Source organism: Grammomys surdaster, unplaced genomic scaffold (genome assembly GCF_004785775.1).
Source record: "Grammomys surdaster isolate TR1022 unplaced genomic scaffold, NIH_TR_1.0 126298, whole genome shotgun sequence".
Classification (NCBI taxonomy): Eukaryota; Metazoa; Chordata; class Mammalia; order Rodentia; family Muridae; genus Grammomys; species Grammomys surdaster.
The window spans coordinates 7,896,971-7,914,027 of NW_021621098.1; the positions used below are offsets into that span (position 1 = coordinate 7,896,971).

General features: G+C 40.2%; 1 protein-coding gene and 2 pseudogenes across 1 annotated transcript in view; 1 reads left to right on the top strand and 2 right to left on the bottom strand.

The window, feature by feature from the left end:
- Greb1l (GREB1 like retinoic acid receptor coactivator) overlaps positions 1-17,057 on the bottom strand; it is a 247,506-nt gene that overhangs the window by 60,102 nt on the left and 170,347 nt on the right. The window contains exons 8-10 of the mRNA XM_028759515.1: positions 3,411-3,527; positions 2,478-2,597; positions 1,414-1,551 (exon numbers count right to left, since the gene is read on the bottom strand). Coding sequence (XP_028615348.1) covers positions 1,414-1,551; positions 2,478-2,597; positions 3,411-3,527 — 375 coding nt within the window. The remainder of the gene's footprint in view (positions 1-1,413; positions 1,552-2,477; positions 2,598-3,410; positions 3,528-17,057) is intronic.
- LOC114614066 lies at positions 4,256-4,704 on the top strand (annotated as a pseudogene).
- Positions 9,372-9,546, bottom strand: LOC114614092 (annotated as a pseudogene).

Genomic DNA, 17,057 nt, shown 5'->3' on the forward strand with positions numbered 1-17,057 from the left:
GGTCCCCTGAAACTGGAGTTAAGGATAGTTGTGCATTATTACATGGGTGCTTGGAATGGACCCTGGATCCTCTACAAGAGCAGTAAGTGCTCTTAACAAGTGATTCATTATTTTAGCCTTCATATTGGTGTTTTCTGTTACTTTTTCTGAATGTCAGGGATGTTTCAAAGTACCCCAGGATAGACATATGCTGAAAGGCACCTCACCTTGTTCCTATGGTACAGGAAAGAAAATCATCTCTCTCTGAGGCTTGCTTTCCTTTCTTTTTCTTTTGAGACATGGTCCCACTAAGGAGCTCTGGATAGAACTCATTATGTAGACCCCGTTATAGCCTTAAACTCATAGAGATCTCCATGCCTCTACCTCCCATGTTGTAAAAGTGTGTGCCACCACAGATGGCCTCTGTGAGACTTTCTACAAGCCAAATGCTAAAGGAACAAAAAGGCCCACATTCTTCTTCTTTTTAAGGCTTAGCTGCATTATTTGTTGATGACCTCTTGAGTCACATGGAATTTAAACCACTGGGATTCCCTCTAATACCTCCAGACCCAGAATCAGAGGATAGAGTGACTGATAAAGAACAGGGCCTAAAGTAAAAACACCCAAGACAACAGAGTCAGCCCAGCCACAAGAGCAAAGAGTGACTCATGTTAATAAAACCCACCTGCCTTATCATGGAAAGAAAACAGGCAGTCACCTTTTGGTCTAGACCTACCTGACAAGGCCTTCAGATATGGGTATGAAAGGTACTCAACTCAGTTTAGAATGTAAGAATTGGAATCTTAGAATTTAGACCACTAAACAACTATAATTTCACTGCAGTCAGCAGCCAGGGAGGGTCAGACTCCACAGTGGTGCTGACTCACAGAGAGAGATGGCTCCCAGTGGGGTTCCTGGTCCTGGTTTTCTGAAGTGAGGTCTGTCAGTTGGCTTAGTTTATTTCTTTTCTTTGACATTTGGCTTCTTTTGACTAGACTGTCCCCCTTCCTCAACAGGCACACTTTGAGCAGGCTTCTGTACACAGCTTGAAGTTTAGTCTGAAGATTTTCTAAGATTCCTTCAGGGAGCAGTAAGCCCTCTTTCTCAAGACTTCTCAAAGCTCTTGGCTGTGAACCTCTGCCACCTCTCATATTCCAATGTGTCACAGTGTTACCAGAGTGTGTAGTGATAGCTGTTTACTGACTCTAATGAAGGGTCAGACAGACTCCCCCATTGGATAGAGAGAGATTCTTGAGGGATAATGCCTTATTCTCAGAGTTTTAAATCATGTCCTTAATACGACATAGAGGGGCTAGCCAAAGAAAGCTGATACAGCCAATAAAGACAGACAGATATACTCATGAGATTGTAAATAAGCCCACAGAGCAGGGACTAGAGACACTGAAGACTAGACATGAAATTCCTCCACAGTACCTATCAGGATAACTGGTCTAACTCCTGAGTTACTCAGCAGATTTTCAGGAACAATCACAGTTTCCCCTGCAGGGACAGGCCGAGGCTGGAGAATTCCAGTTAATGGGGTCTGTGGAACTGGGGTAGATAAAAGGGGCTCTGGAAAGAAAAAGATTATTTGACAAGAAAGATTAGGCATGGGGCTAACAGAAAAACTTCAGAAATCACTACAGTTTTAATACTTTAAAGAGATGGTTTAGAAGTTCAATCATTTTTGTTTTTTAATTTAACATATACATTACAGAAAATTAGAAGAAAACAGAAGAAAACAATTCAACTGTAATCACATCACTGTAGATCATGACCCCTGAGCATTCTGGTGGATTTAACGTTGTATTTCATATTTACCACCCCCAAGTAACCAAAGGTGTGGATTTCTATACACAAAGCTAGAAACAGAACCATGACACTCATTACCTAGAAGCAACTGTGACACATTCCATAGTTCTTTGCACATATGAGATTTCTATACCATCTTCAACTACTTAAGCAAATTAGAAATTGTAAAGATCCCTACCTAGTTCTTAGGGTTGGAGCACTTGTCGCTGTCTATTTGGTAGGACAGATGGACAACTGTCTGCACACTTAGTTGAGGACACCTTTAGACACAGTCTGGAGACTATGGAGAGCCAAGTAGCTCTTTGTAGTATAGCTACAGACTAAACCATGAGGCCAGAGTAACCAAGAAGTGTCACACAGAGGACAAATTACAGCAGGTCAACTCTAGCACCACTCTGACAAAGCAAGTCCACATGTGCCCTGCGGTAGTAGCATCAGGACCTATGCTGCAAATGGCTCATCAATTACATGGTTAAAACTAAGGTCAGTTGTAGTAGTACATGAACTTATAGGGAAGGATAATGTTATGGAAACACAATATCAGCTACCACTAAGACCCTTACATACTACTGCTAATGACAATGATTGATTCAGGGTGCTTACCTTCAGAAGATATGAGCAGGAGAAGAACTTATCACTGCTAATTAAAGAGAAATGTTTAAATACATCATCAGTTAAAATCTCACCAGTTCTTGAAAGAGGACGAACTGTGGGAACTGGCACGACTAGAGTAGACTGGGAGACGGGTGACCCAGGGTACCATCCCCGGTGCCGTTTCTTTGGTGGGCCAGAAATGAACATGTTAGCTGAAAACAAAAAGGAACAACAGCTTTGTCCTCAGCAATGGGGAAGAAAGAAAGAATACCAAGTGCTCATAGGACCTTTCCTTTGATTTACACAGGGGTCTGAGTCACTCTCCTGTAGGCAATGGAAGAGTTAGACAAAGCTACTCTGATAACTGTAACCATATGGTATTTTACAGTTTACAATGGGAAACAGTTTACTCCACTTGATTCTATTGACATCCATGTTAAGTTGAGGGACAAATCTACTGGGTAAATGGAGAAAAAGTATTTAATGCCATGCAACTCTTTTAGCACAGAGTTCTGTACTTTAGTAAGTAAAAGACAGATCTGAGTTTTCAAGACTATAATTTTGATTAAACACTTATTTCCCAGTTAGGTTCTTCCATGTGATATCACTAACTCATTTAACAGTTACTATTCACATCAATCATGAAATCTTAAAATGTTGTCTTTTAAGCAAAGGGAAGACTACAGTGTGTATTTCAGATAATCAATTATTCAAAAATCTGTAGCACTGGGCTAAAGGGATGATTCAGTTGGCAAAGTGACACATAAACACAAGGACCTGAGAACAACCTTCTGAATTCATATAAGAAAGCCAGGCACAGAGGAATAAGCCTTTAAAATCAATACTGTATAGACAAGAGGATCCTGTGGCTCACTGACCAGCCAGTCTAGCCAAGACTGTGGACTCCAGGTTCATCGACAGATCCTGTCTCTAAGGATAATGTGCAGAGCTATAGAGGAAGACAACTAATGTAGACTTTGAGACTTTGGACCTTCACACACATCACACACACACACACATTGTACCTTGATCTATGGATGTATAGGTAGGTCTTGGTGACAAAGAGTAGTTCCCAGGATGAGATGGGGTGGAACCGGATGTGCTGCTCTTTCCACCATGGCCACTGGTCCCATTTGCTGCTTCTGTAGAACAGAAAGGCAACACATCAGTTTGGAGGTTTGGAGGACACTGAAGTGGCAGACGTCTGGTAAACTTCATACTTGAGCATTCCAGGAAAATTCACAGATAGGACAGCCTAGCTGCATAAAACCAGCTACAACCATCACAACAGTTGCCTTCATTAAATAAACTTGAATGTCAGGCATGTCAATGACTACAATACATTTAAAAACTAGATGTGCCCAGGAGTAATTTCCTGGGACCGTGAGAAATCTTTTAGAATTCTTTTTGAAGAAGTCTGTGGAGACAGTAGGTAAAAATAAGGGAAAGCTGGATGGAATTTTAACTCGACCTCATGGAAAATTTCAAACATTCAAAAGAAGAGAGAAACCATATAATGCATATTATATGCCACTGCCCAAGTCCAGCGTTATCTCCTGCAGCCATCTTGTTTCCTCTGCTCAGACTCACAGGTGTTCTAGTTAGTCAGAAGCAACAGTCACCATATAATTCCACTGATAAGTACTTCTATAGATACTGCTAAAAGAACTTTAAAAAATATATCTGCAATAAAACTATACTTAAAATCAACAGTGGTTACTAAATATTACCAAAGCAGAAATAGTTTAAAGAAATTACTTGTTCAAACTGCAACTCAAAGAACTCTGTGTTTGAATTATGTGACATATACTGAATGCTTTTTTGAAAATAAGATTTACTTTAAAAAAAAAAAACAAAAACTGTGTGGCCTTGTGCCCTTCCTTTCCAACTTTGGCCCGGCAGAATGGCTCCCGCAAAGAAGGGTGGCAAGAAGAAGAAGGCCGTTCTGCCATCAACGAGGTGGTGACCCGAGAATACACCATCAACATTCACAAGCGCATCCATGGAGTGGGCTTCAAGAAGCGTGCTCCTCGGGCACTCAAAGAAATTAGGAAGTTTGCCATGAAGGAAATGGGGACTCCAGATGTGTGCATTGACACCAGGCTCAATAAAGCCGTCTGGGCCAGGGAATAAGGAATGTTCCATATCGCATCCGAGTACATTTGTCCAGAAAACGTAATGAAGATGAGGATTCACCAAACAAGCTCTACACGTTGGTAACTTATGTGCCTGTTACCACATTCAAAAATCTACAGACGGTCAATGTGGATGAGAACTAACCTGCTGAATGTCAAATAAAGTTGCAGTACTGCCTCCAGGTTTTGGTTTTCCGTTTTGTTGTCTGCCCCATGGGTGGAATTTTTGGATCTAGGGAATTAATCTGAGAACCTCTGTTCTGGGAACGTGGGTAATTAGAAGTATGTGAAACATTCTTTTCACAGAAGTCAGTGTATTAGTTAGTTAGGATTGTGGGGGAGTTGTTTTTGTTTTTTTTGAGATGGTGTCTCTGTGGTGCTGCTTGTTCTGTCTGTAGATTAAGGCTGGCCTTGAACTCAGAAGCCACCTCCCTAGTGTTGCAATTAAATGTGTGTGTCACCCTGCCCAGCTTGTTTGTGGCTTTTAACTACAAAGCTAAGGTGTTAGGTCTCATTTTTCGTGCAAGGTGTATGTGAGCCTAAGATTATGGGGTAATGTACCGAATTAATTTATGTTGTGTGGGTCCCAGGAATTGAACCTGTGTTGTCAACCCTGGCTTTCCAGCCATCTTTCCCAACCAGTCTTGTTTTGTCTCTGGAATGTGTTGTGTGCCCTTAAGACAGCATTTTTTAAAAGTCAGTACAAAAAGAATGATTTTTATTAAAAACCTTGGGGACCAACAAAAAAAATTGTGTGTGTGTGTGTGTGTATGTATGTGGCCCTGTATGTGAGTGCATGTGTCCAAAGAGAGGTTGCATACTCTGAAACTGAAATTATAAATAGTGACCCACCTGACGTGGGGACTAGGAATTGAACTCAGGTCTCTGCAAAGAGTAGCACACACAGTGTTTTGTTTTGTTTTGTTTTGTTTTGTTTTTGCCATGGATCCCTCCCTAAGTGCTCCCAGGCTGGTGGTTTAGACCCTGGGAGCTCTGGTTGGTTGGTATTGTTGCTCTCCTCATGGGGCCGCAAACCCTTTCAGCTCCTTCAGCTCCTTCTCTCTAACCCTTTCCATTGGGAACCCCTTGATCAGTTCAATGGTTAGCTGTGAGCATCTGCCTCTGAATATGTCAAACTCTGGCAGACATAGAAGGAGACAGCTATATCAGGCTCCTGTCAGCATATACTTCCTGACATCCACATCAGCATCTACCTTTGGTGACTGCACATGGGATGGATACCCAGGTGGAACAGTCTCCAGACGGCCCCTCCTTCAGTTTTTGTCCCACACTTTGTCTCCATATTTGCTCCCTTGAATATTTTGTTACTCCTTCTAAAAAGGACCGAAGCGCCCCCACTTGGTCTTCCTTCTTTATGAGGTTCATATGGTCTGTGAGTTGAATCTTGGGTATTTCAAGCTTCTGGGCTAATATCCGATTATCAGTGAGTACATACCATGTGTGTTCTTTTGTGATTGGGTCACCTCACTCAGGATGATATTTTCTAGTTCCATCCATTTACCTAAGAATTTCTCAAATTCATTGTTTTTAATAGCTGAGTAATACTCGATTGTGTAAATGTACCACATTTCTTGAATCCATTCCTTTGTTGAAGGACATCTGGGTTCTTTCCAGCTTCTGGCTATTATAAATAAGGATGCTATGAACATAGTGGAGCATATGTCCTTGTTATATGTTAGAGCATCTTCTGGGTATATATATGCCCAGGAGTGGTACAGCTGGATCCTCAGGTAATGCTATGTCCAATTTTCTGAGGAACCACCAGACTGATTTCCAGAATGGTTGCACCATCCTGCAATCCCACCAACAATGGAGGAGAGTTCCTCTTTCTCCACATCCTTGCCAGCATCTACTATCACCTGAGTTTTTGATCTTAGCCATTCTGACTGGTATGAGGTGGAATCTCAGGGTTGTTTTTATTTGCATTTCCCTGATGACTAAGGATGCTGAACATTTCTTTAGGTGCTTCTTGCCCATTAGAGTTTCCTCAGTTGAGAATTTTTTGTTTAGCTCTGTATCCCATTTTTTAATAGGGTTATTTGGTTGTCTGGAGTCTAATTGCTTGAGTTCTTTGTATATATTGGATACTAGCCCTCTATTGGATGTGGGATTGGTAAAGATCTTTTCCCAATCTGTTGGTTGCCGTTTTGTCCTATTGACAGTGGCCTTTGCCTTACATAAACTTTGCAATTTTATGAGGTCCCATTTGTCAATTCTTGATCTTAGAGCATAAGTCATTGGTGTTTTGTTCAGAAACTTTTCCCCTGTGCCCAGGTATTCAAGGTTCTTCCCCACCTTCTCTTCTATTAGTTTCAATGTATCTGGTTTTACATGAAGGTCCTTTATCCGCTTGGACTTGAGCTTTGTGCAATGAGATAAGAATGGATCAATTAGCATTCTTCTATACTTTGTCCTCCAGTTGTACCAGCACCATTTGTTGAAAATGCTGTCCTTTTTCCACAGGACAGTTTTAGCTCCTTTGCCAAAGATCAAGTGACCATAGGTGTATGGGTTCATTTCTGGGTCTTCAATTCTATTCCACTGATCTTCCTGCCTGTCTCTGTACCAATACCATGTAGTTTTTATCACTATTGCTCTGTAGTACAGCTTGAGGTCAGGGATGGTGGTTCCTCCAGAAGATTTTATTGTTGAGAATAATTTTTGCTATCCTGAGTTTTTTGTTATTCCAAATGAATTTGAGAATTTCTCTTTCTAACTCGGTGAAGAATTGAGTTGGGATTTTAGTGGGGATTTCATTAAATCTGTAGATTGCTTTTGGCAAGATGGCCATTTTTACTATATTAATCCTGCCAATCCATGAGCATGGGAGATCTTTCCATCTTCTGAGATCTTCTTCAGTTTCTTTCTTCAGAAACTTGAAATTCTTAGATTCACACCAAGGTATTTTATATTATTGGGACTATTGTGAAGGGTGTCATTTCCCTAATTTCTTTCTCAGCCTGTTTATCTTTTAAGTTGTGGAAGGCTACTGATTTGTTTGAGTTGATTTTATAACCAGCCACTTTGCAGAAGTTGTTTATCAGGTTTAGGAGTTCTCTGGTGGAAGTTTTGGGGTCACTTAAGTATACTATCATATCATCTTCAAATAGTGATATTTTGACTTCTTCCTTTCCTATTTGTATCCCTTTGACTTCTTTTTGTTTTCTAATTGCTCTGGCTAGGACTTCCAGCACTATATTGAATAGGTAGGGAGAGAGTGGGCAGCCTTGTCTAGTCCCTGATTTTAGTGGGATTGCTTCAAGTTTCTCTCTATTTAGTTTTATGTTGGCTACTGGTTTGCTGTATATTGCTTTTACTATGTTTAGGTATGGGCCTTGAATTCCTGATCTTTCCAAGACTTTTACAATGAAGGGATGTTGAATTTTGTCAAATGCTTTCTCAGCATCTAGTGAGATGATCATGTGGTTTTTTTCTTTGAGTTTGTTTATATAGTAGATTACATTGATGGGTTTCCATATATTGAACCATCCCTGCATTCCTGGGATAAAGTCTACTTGATCATGATGGACAATTGAGTATTTTTGCATCGATGTTCATAAGGGAGATTGGTCTGAAGTTCTCTTTCTTTGTTGGGTCTTTGTGAGGTTTGGGTATGAGTGTAATTGTATCTTCATAGAACGAACTGGGTAATGTTCCTTCTGTTTCTAGTTTGTGGAATAGTTTGAAAAGAATTCGTAGTAGGTCTTCCTTGAAGGTCTGATAGAATTCTGCACTAAAACCATCTGGACCTGCGATTTTTTTTTGCTGGGGAGACTTTTAATGACCGCTGCTATTTCCTTAGGGGTTATGGGACTGTTTAGATGGTTTATCTGCTCCTGATTTAACTTTGGTACCTGGTATCTGTCTAGGAAATTGTCCATTTCATCCAGGTTTTCCAGTTTTGGTGAGTATAGGCCTTTGTAGTAGGATCTGATGATTTTTTTTAATTTCCTCAGTTTCTGTTGTTATGTCTCCCTTTTCAGTTCTAATTTTATTAATTTGGATACTTTCTCTGTGCCCTCTTGTTATTCTGGCTAAGGGTTTATCTATATTGTTGATTTTCTCAAAGAACCAGCTTCTGGTTTTGTTGATACTTTGTATAGTTCTTTTTGTTTCTACTTGGTTGATTTCAGCCCTGAGTTTGATTTTTTCCTGCTGTCTACTCCTCTTGGGTGTATTTGCTTCTTTTTGTTCTAGAGCTTTCAGGTGTGTTTTCAAGTTGCTAGTGTACGCTATCTCTAGTTTCTTTTTGTAGACACTTAGAGCTATGTGTTTTCCCCTTAGCACTGCTTTCATTGTGTCCCATAAGTTTTGGTATGACGAGCCTTCATTTTCATTAAATTCTAAAAAGTCTTTAATTTCTTTCTCTATTTCTTCCTTGACCAAGTCATCACTGAGTAGAGCGTTGTTCAGTTTCCATCTGTATGTCGGCTTTCCATTGTTTTTGTTATTATTGAAGACTAGCCTTAGTCCATGGTGATCTGATAGGATGCAAGGGATTATTTGAATCTTTTTATATCTGTTGAGGCCTGCTTTGTGACCAATTATATGGTCTATTTTGGAGAAGGTACCACGAGGATAGCACACACTTTTAACCACTGGGCCATCTCTCCAGCCATGTTAGGCTCTTTTTAATCTATAGTAATTCCATTTTTTTCCAAAACATATTTCTTGTATTATTTTTTTCTTTTGAAAATCTTGAATTCCACATTTTGTGGAGTTTGGTGACTCAGTGTTCCTAGTAGAACCAAACATCCCTGTGTCCATTGTACTTTCAATAAACCAATTGTTAGAGCCTCAGTCACATTCTTTTTTTTTTTTTCTCTTACAGGGGAGAGTGCGAACGCAGTCCCTGACTACCACAACCCACTACCACAAATTATGCAGTCGAGTTTCCCGCATTTGGGGAAATCTCAGGGGTCAGCACATCCGGAGTGCAATGGATAAGCCTTGCCCTGGGAAAATCACCTTCAAGATCATGGTATCTCCCCTGCCAGGTAAGTATCCCAGTCACATTCATATCCAATTCTTTTCAAAAAATCTTAAAAGCAGCTGTAAATGTCCACCAGAAGGCAAAGAGTGGACAGCTTTTTCTCTTCTGGGGATATTAGGAATGATTAGTGGGGATTCAGAAGTTGTCAACTTTCATATTTAGGGTCCAAGTGTAGTGGCACATTCCTTTAATCTCCGTACTCAGGAGGCAAAGGCAGGCAGATCTATCAGTTTGAGGCCAGCCTGGACTACAAAGAAATTCCAGAACATCCAGGGGTGTTCTGCAGAGATACCTTGTCTTAACAATAAATAAATAAATAAATAAATAAATAAATAAAGTAAGTAAGTAAGTTAAGTAAGTAAGTAAAGCTTCATTTTTACTTTTAATCATGTGTATGCATGTGTTTATGCGTGGGTTTGTGCATATTCATATGATAGCTATAGAGGCTAGAGGACATCATCAGATCCCCTGCTACTGGAGTTACAGGCAGTTGTGAGCTGCCTGAAGTAGGTGGTGGGAACCAAACCCCCATACTTTGCCAGTAGCAGCATGCATTCTTAACTGCTTAGCATAATTCTTGCATTATGAAGTCAACTGGATAACTAGTAACTAAGATATTTACTGATCTATTATTTCATTCATGTTTCCCTCACCATTATGAAGACTTTAGTTTGTTCGTGTCTAACTGGGAGATAAATAGCTCAAGAGATCCTGGGTTGGAAGAGAAAATAAGGTGGGTTTTGTAAATTGTGGTGCAGACAACAAAATGATGAGCTCTCTGTCTCCTTAAGTCTTACCAGTTATTCTTAGGCACTGGATTGTTCTAGGTTCCCATCCTTCATTCACAGCCTGCCTCTTTCTGTATCTTTCATGGCTGATATTAACCTTGATGGTTTTATCTACAGGTTGTAGCTCTCCTCTATAGCACACATCAGTGATGAACAACTCTATTCATTCAGACTCCACATGTCCACACAATCTTCTGAAGAGTCTGTTTCTCCTTCCATAGTTACTCTCTCAGGTGATAGCATCATTAGCCCAGAAAGATGGGTGTTGGCTGAGACACCATCCTCAGAGCCATCTGACTTCATTTCCTGAGAGCTTTCACTTTGCCTTCCCTTTCTCAATCTGTAAAACACTGGCTGAGGCCCTTGGCATTCCTCAGTTAAACTGGTGAGATGACCTCACAACAGTATTTCTCTTGTCTGTGACATGTTACTGCCAAAACAACCTGGTTCCAATTCTAGAACAGGTCATTTCTCTGTTCCATAAGTGTAGGGTAAACTCCATGCTCCTCAGTCTGCCTTCCTGTGGCTCTTTTCTCATCAACCAACCACTCATTGCCTGATACTTTGGGTTGTATATCTTATATTTTAAGTTCAATATTTAAGAAAGTTCTTTCACATGTGTTGTGATTTTCCTTCTTTCCTTCTTGCAGGAGCTCTCTCTCTCTCCTATTTTTTTTTTTAAAGCAGATCTTTGTATGTAGCTCAGGCTAACCTCCTCTCAGCCTCCTAAGTGCTAGGAATAGAGGTATGTACTTCTATACTAGCTCCCCATTTTTTTTCGTCATGTGTTTCTGCTGCCATTGGAATCTTAACTGTCTTTCCCCCATTCCTTTAGACAGTACTCCCTCCTCATCTTTAAGACCAATCTCCTCTAAGGATCCACCTGCAATTATTCCTGAAGTGCTGACTACAGCACACTAACAGGTCCTGTAGGCCTATCAGCTGTACTGGATTATGAGACACTTTGTTTTTATAACCTCAATCGCTAGTCACAGCAGGAGCATAAGAAATGTTTGTGGAGCAGAATCAAACTCTATTATCGTCTCTATCTCATTTGACTCTTCTGGTCAGAACCTAGCAAGAGCAGAGCTTTGTCTAGCACTGCATTATCTCAGGCAGCCATGGCCGGCTTCAACCAGCAGCTACAAGGAGTGTGAGCATCTGTTTTCAAATATTTGTCAATGAAATTTCACACAAGTCTTTTAGTATTTATGAAAAAAATGAAAGGAAGGAAGGAAAACATCACCTGCAACAAAAGGCTTTCCTACAACCTGCAAAGATAAAGGCAGTGGTTTCACAACATTCTTATTCCTGGTCAGGTCCTGAGCTCCACTTAAATTGATTGCAGAATTAGATGGACTGAGAGCCGGCGAATCTTAAAATGAGAGAGGTTGTTTAAATTAGTAAGCATTTATATATGCAGAAAAAAGTTAACTTGGCATGGGTGAGCTGAAAAAAAAAGAAGGGAGGGTTAATTTTCTCCTGGAACTATTCAGATACTTTAGGCAGACTCTATGCATTCAAGTTTAGTTAATTTTTATTTAAAACATATGCACTAGAATTTAATATATGTTAGATGCTATTCTAAGTACTTCAAATATATTAGTTCCCTTGATTCATGTAATACTTTCGTACTTTAAGTCATTGTAGTTAATCAAACTCAGACAACCTGTCATTGGGGTATCTACACTCCATATCCAAACTATGTCCACAGTTCCTTCAAAAACACGTTTTAATGAAATATATCTATCACTGTGCAAATAAGTTTCTTGTGTGTATGTGATTGTACTTGTATACATATGTGTATGAATACATATGTATAGAAGTATATGTGTACGTGTGCGTGTATGTGGAAGACAGAGGTCATGTCAGCATCTTCTTCAATTGATCGCTACTTTGGTTTTTGAGACAGGGTTTTATTGAACCTGGTGCTCATTGATCTGACAAAACTGGCTAGTTAGTGAGCCTCAGAGATCCCCTGTCTCATTCTCCAGCACTGAATTTACAAATGCAGTGCTGCTCTGCCTGCAATCCAAGCATGTGGGAGGATGAGACACAAGTTCAAGGTCAGCCTGGGAAAGATGGGAACTCAAAAAACAAAAAAAAACAGGAGTGGGTTTCCCTGGCTTTCAGAGTATCAGGAGATGCTATGCAGGCTGCTATGGGAGAGAACTCATGAAGAATCTTATGCAGCTGCTGAGTAGCACAACGAGAACATGAACATCATGGGGATAACCAATGGCTTTCTAAGTGGATTTAGGCCTGCTCCTTAGGAAGAACCAATGCCTGGTGCTATAAACCTGACAGAGATCCATGGCTGGGGAGCTTATCAGCCCTACATGTGAATCTAGTAATATTGTTTTGGTCAATAGATATAGAATCAGAATGGCCTCTCCACTCAGCGCAGCTCTCAGGCAACATCGGAGGAGAACCTTCTTTGTTGCAAGTGTACAGTAGTTTACACAGAAACTTACAACTTCTTAAAGTACAGAAAATGAGGCTGGGAGGTGGTGGCGCACGCCTTTAATCCCAGCACTTGGGAGGAAGAGACAGGCGGATTTCTGAGTTCGAGGCCAGCCTGGTCTACAGAGTTCCAGGACAGCCAGGACTACACAGAGAAACCCTGTTTTGAAAAACAAACAAACAAAGTACAGAAAATGAGTGTCTATGGAGTCATAAATGTGTCAGTCATAAATGAGACAGCCATTTCCCACACCTCTCCCCAAGGCTCAGGGAATACCATGGAAGCAGAGATGGAAAGATTACAGGAAAGAGAGGTTGGGAGGGCTGGGGTAAGTAGTGTCTTCTAGAGATGACCTCATAGCAGCTCCAGCCACACAGACCTTCCAGCACGGATGAGGAAGCGCTCATGAGCTCCTACCTCTAGCTGAGGAACTATGGTCCTCCATACTACAGGGGATGGCTTCAAACCCATGAATACATGAGCAGAGCAAATAAGACTCAGCGAGTGATTAAGCAAAAAAGAAGGACATGAAGCTGGAGGAACCAGCGGAGTAGGGAGTGTACCCAAGGGGAGGGGAGAGGTGGAGTTGAGGGTAAATATGATTAAAATGCATTGCATGCATATGCTAAATTCTCTAAGAATCAATGAAAATATGACATTTTAAAAGGGTGTGAAAGTAAGTGAAAAGGCTTAGTAGATAAAACGGTCAATGATAAACACAAAGGCCTGAGTTCAGACCCATGCAAAAAGCTGAACTTGTTGACATGCACATAAGGTACAGTACATTGTTATAAAGCATGTAATAGCTAAGTCTATTGATTATATTTAATGTGCTCATTCAGTATTAAATTATGTTTATAAAAGGATTAGAATTATAACCACAAATAAGTTGCTCAGAAGAAGTAAAAAGTTATATTGTAAAATATTAAAGAAAACTAAGTAAACGAGAAGATAGCATGTACGTGGTCATGAGTCAGGAGACTTAGTAACAGTAAGACAGCACGACTGCCCAAGTGTTCTGCAGATTCACTGCAGTCTGCACCAGCACGCCAACGGCCTTCTTCCAGGAATTGGCAAGTCAATCCTGATATTCACAGGGATACACAAGGGACACAGGACAAACAAAATAATCTAAAAAAGGAATATCAATGCTAGACATGTATTTTTCCCAGGTCAGAGTCCCACACAAAGCTATCAACATTATACATTATACTACATTGGCACATGATACACACAGATAAGGAAAATAACTTTTATAGTCTACACACTAACCCTAATTCACCGAATCTTATGATCAGGTGAATGGTGACAAGAGAGTTAGGAAAATTCACTGGACAAGAAAACATTTTTTTTAGCCCTTAATTTGTGGATCACTGCATAGCCCTATACAATGGTCTTCAACTGTCATACCACACACAAAAATTAAGTTAAAATGGATTTAAATGTAATAGCATGTCTGTGCATCTGAGGCAAGCCTGGATAATATATAGAGTTCCAGCAGGCTACGTAGCATGCAGAAATGATGCTCATAATCTTGGCATTATGTAAGCATTTCTTAGGTATAAGTCAAGAGCATAAGCAATAAAAGAAACAGATAAATGAGATGGGTTTCATCAGAAAACAAAAGATAAATGAGTCGCAATTCTCTCTATCTCTCTCTCTCTCCTTCTCCCTCTCCCCCCCCCCCCGTGTGTGTATGTTTGTATGAGAGAAGAGAGAGACTTGATACTGGAACCTTCGGTCATTGCTTGTCAAAGTACAAAGCAGGGCATCCTTGTCGACAAATAGTTTGTCCAACTCTCCCAGGCATGAAATTAGAAGTGAAAACAAATATCTGTACAAAGGAACTGCCTACAAATGTTCTCAGAATTATCTTCGTTTTATTGGTTGATTGGTTGTTGACTGAGAATTGAACATGCTGCCCATAAAGTCCTTCAGTGAGCCTCAGATATTCCAATAAGTCTCCAAGTGCTAACAGAAATACCCACTAACTGATAAGTGGATAAACAAATTTCAGTTTGTTTAGAGAGTAGAATATTACTCATCAGTGAAAGGAGATAGATCACCAGCATATGCTATAAATGAGTCAAATGGAAGAAACTGGTTGGTAAACGTCAATGAAATGTCCAGAGTACAGAATCAGCAGAAACAGAAGGTAGATTTAGCACTGCTCTCAGATGAGGAGAGGGTTAGGCAAGGACCGCCAGGTTTCTTCAGGCTGAAGACAGACTATATTGAACATGGAGGTGCACTGGGGCAGGAAGACTAAGAGTTCTAAACGAGGATGAGCTTTATGTGAGATCATGTACTAATAACCTCACTACATCACCAACTTGCAAACTTTTAATGGTTAAATTGCATGATGTAAGAATTACATGTCAATGTCAATAAAATCATTATTCAAAATGCTGCAAGTACTTCCATAATATAAACAAATCTTTAAAAAGAAAACCATGATGTAAGTAAAATAGAGGAACCACGAGTGACAGCACAGATCATTCACTATACACAGTCAACAAAAACCAGAAAGAGAAAAAAAAGCTACTGCTGGTTGCCCTGCATCTCACTGGTCCACATTTAATGTAAATAGGAGTTCCAGTGGACAGTGCCCTCTGAATCCACTCTCTTGAAGAAAGCCTCCTACAAGTTCACATCTGGCTTTTCCAGCCTTTTGTCTCTGGGCCTTCTTCAAGACCATTAAGGCAGCTTGCAACTAGTGAACTGCCTCCATGGCTAGAAGCCGTGAAGCTAAATGCCGAGCCTCCTGTCTTTAGAAGGTAATTCAGGAAGGCTTTCAGTAGTGAATCTGATAGATGCAGTCCTTTTTGGGCTATAATAATCACATAGAAAACACTTGCTTACACTTGCTTACTCTTGCTTCTTGAGATCACTTCCCAAATAAAATCCAATACTGAAGTTCTTATCTTAGGTCCTAATTCTATTGGGACTCAAATCATGTCAACAATTTAACAGAGAAAAAAGAAAAAAAATACAGAGTTCATAGAAAAGTTAAATAGCTTAAGAGATTCAATGTCAATAATAAGAGATACAAGTGAAAACCACAGTCAGACGTCACTGTTCCCTGTTGGAATGAAAAAAATCCAAAGGTTTCCATAATAAATTGTTAGCATCTGTGCAAAACTGAACTGCCATGTTACACTGGTTCAACCTCCCTGGAGACTGGATCTATAGAGATTAAAGATGAGAACATATTAGCTCAGCACTTTATGGACACTGATACACAAATAAGTGGTCTGTGAGCCTGGTAGCGGTGGCGCATGCCTTTAATCCCAGCACTCATGTGGCAGAGGCAGGTGGATCTCTGAGTTTGAGGTCAGTCTGGTTTACAAAGGGAGTTCCAGGATAACCAGGGCTATACAGAGAGACTTTGTCTCAAAGAAATCAACCAACCAACCAACCAATCAAAACAAACAAACAAAAACCTAGGATATATGTTGACATTTCTCATTGCTGAATTACTTGGAAGCAATAGAAACACCCTCCAGTGCTGGATCAGGTAATTATGGTACATCTGAGAACCATGGCAATTCATTGCACTGAAAAATAAGTGAGGATGGAAAGACCTCTCAGATGTAGCAATATGTTAGTGAGACATGCAGGCAGTGAACAAGCTGCTGCCTCTGGAGTGAGTAGGTGCATCAAGGAGAATTGGTACTTGCCCTTGATTAAATAGGCATAAAGAACATCTAGAACGATGTCTTTCTTCTTTTTTATCAGTGTGAACATTTATCTGACATTTATCTAACATTTACCTTTTTAATTTTGGTTCATAGTTTCAGTTCATCACGTTCAAGCCATACCAGGCACAAAGAAACTAATTACAGTGACTATCTGCTCGTAGACAGGCATGTAGAAACTAGGTATGAAAGAGAAACATGTCTCCTGTCTTCTTCCCTTTCCTTCTCTTCCTCCACTCTTCTGCATTGAGACAGTCTTTCTGAGTTGCACAAGCTGGCCTTAAATTTGTGATTCTCCTGTCTTTGGTTCCTGAGTAGCTGGAATTATAAGCATATGTCACTATACATAACTGTTCACATTGTTATTATTGAATTTTGAAACAGACTTATTTATCCTATATGGGATTTTTTTTTTCTTCTCCGAAACAAGGGTTCCCTATGTAGTCCTGGCTGTCCTGGAACTCACTTTGTAGACCAGGCTGGCCTTCAACTCACAGAGATCTGCCTGTCCCTGCCGAGTGTTGGGATTAAAGTGTCCCTAGATGGATTTTAAAATACGCTTTGCAAATATTT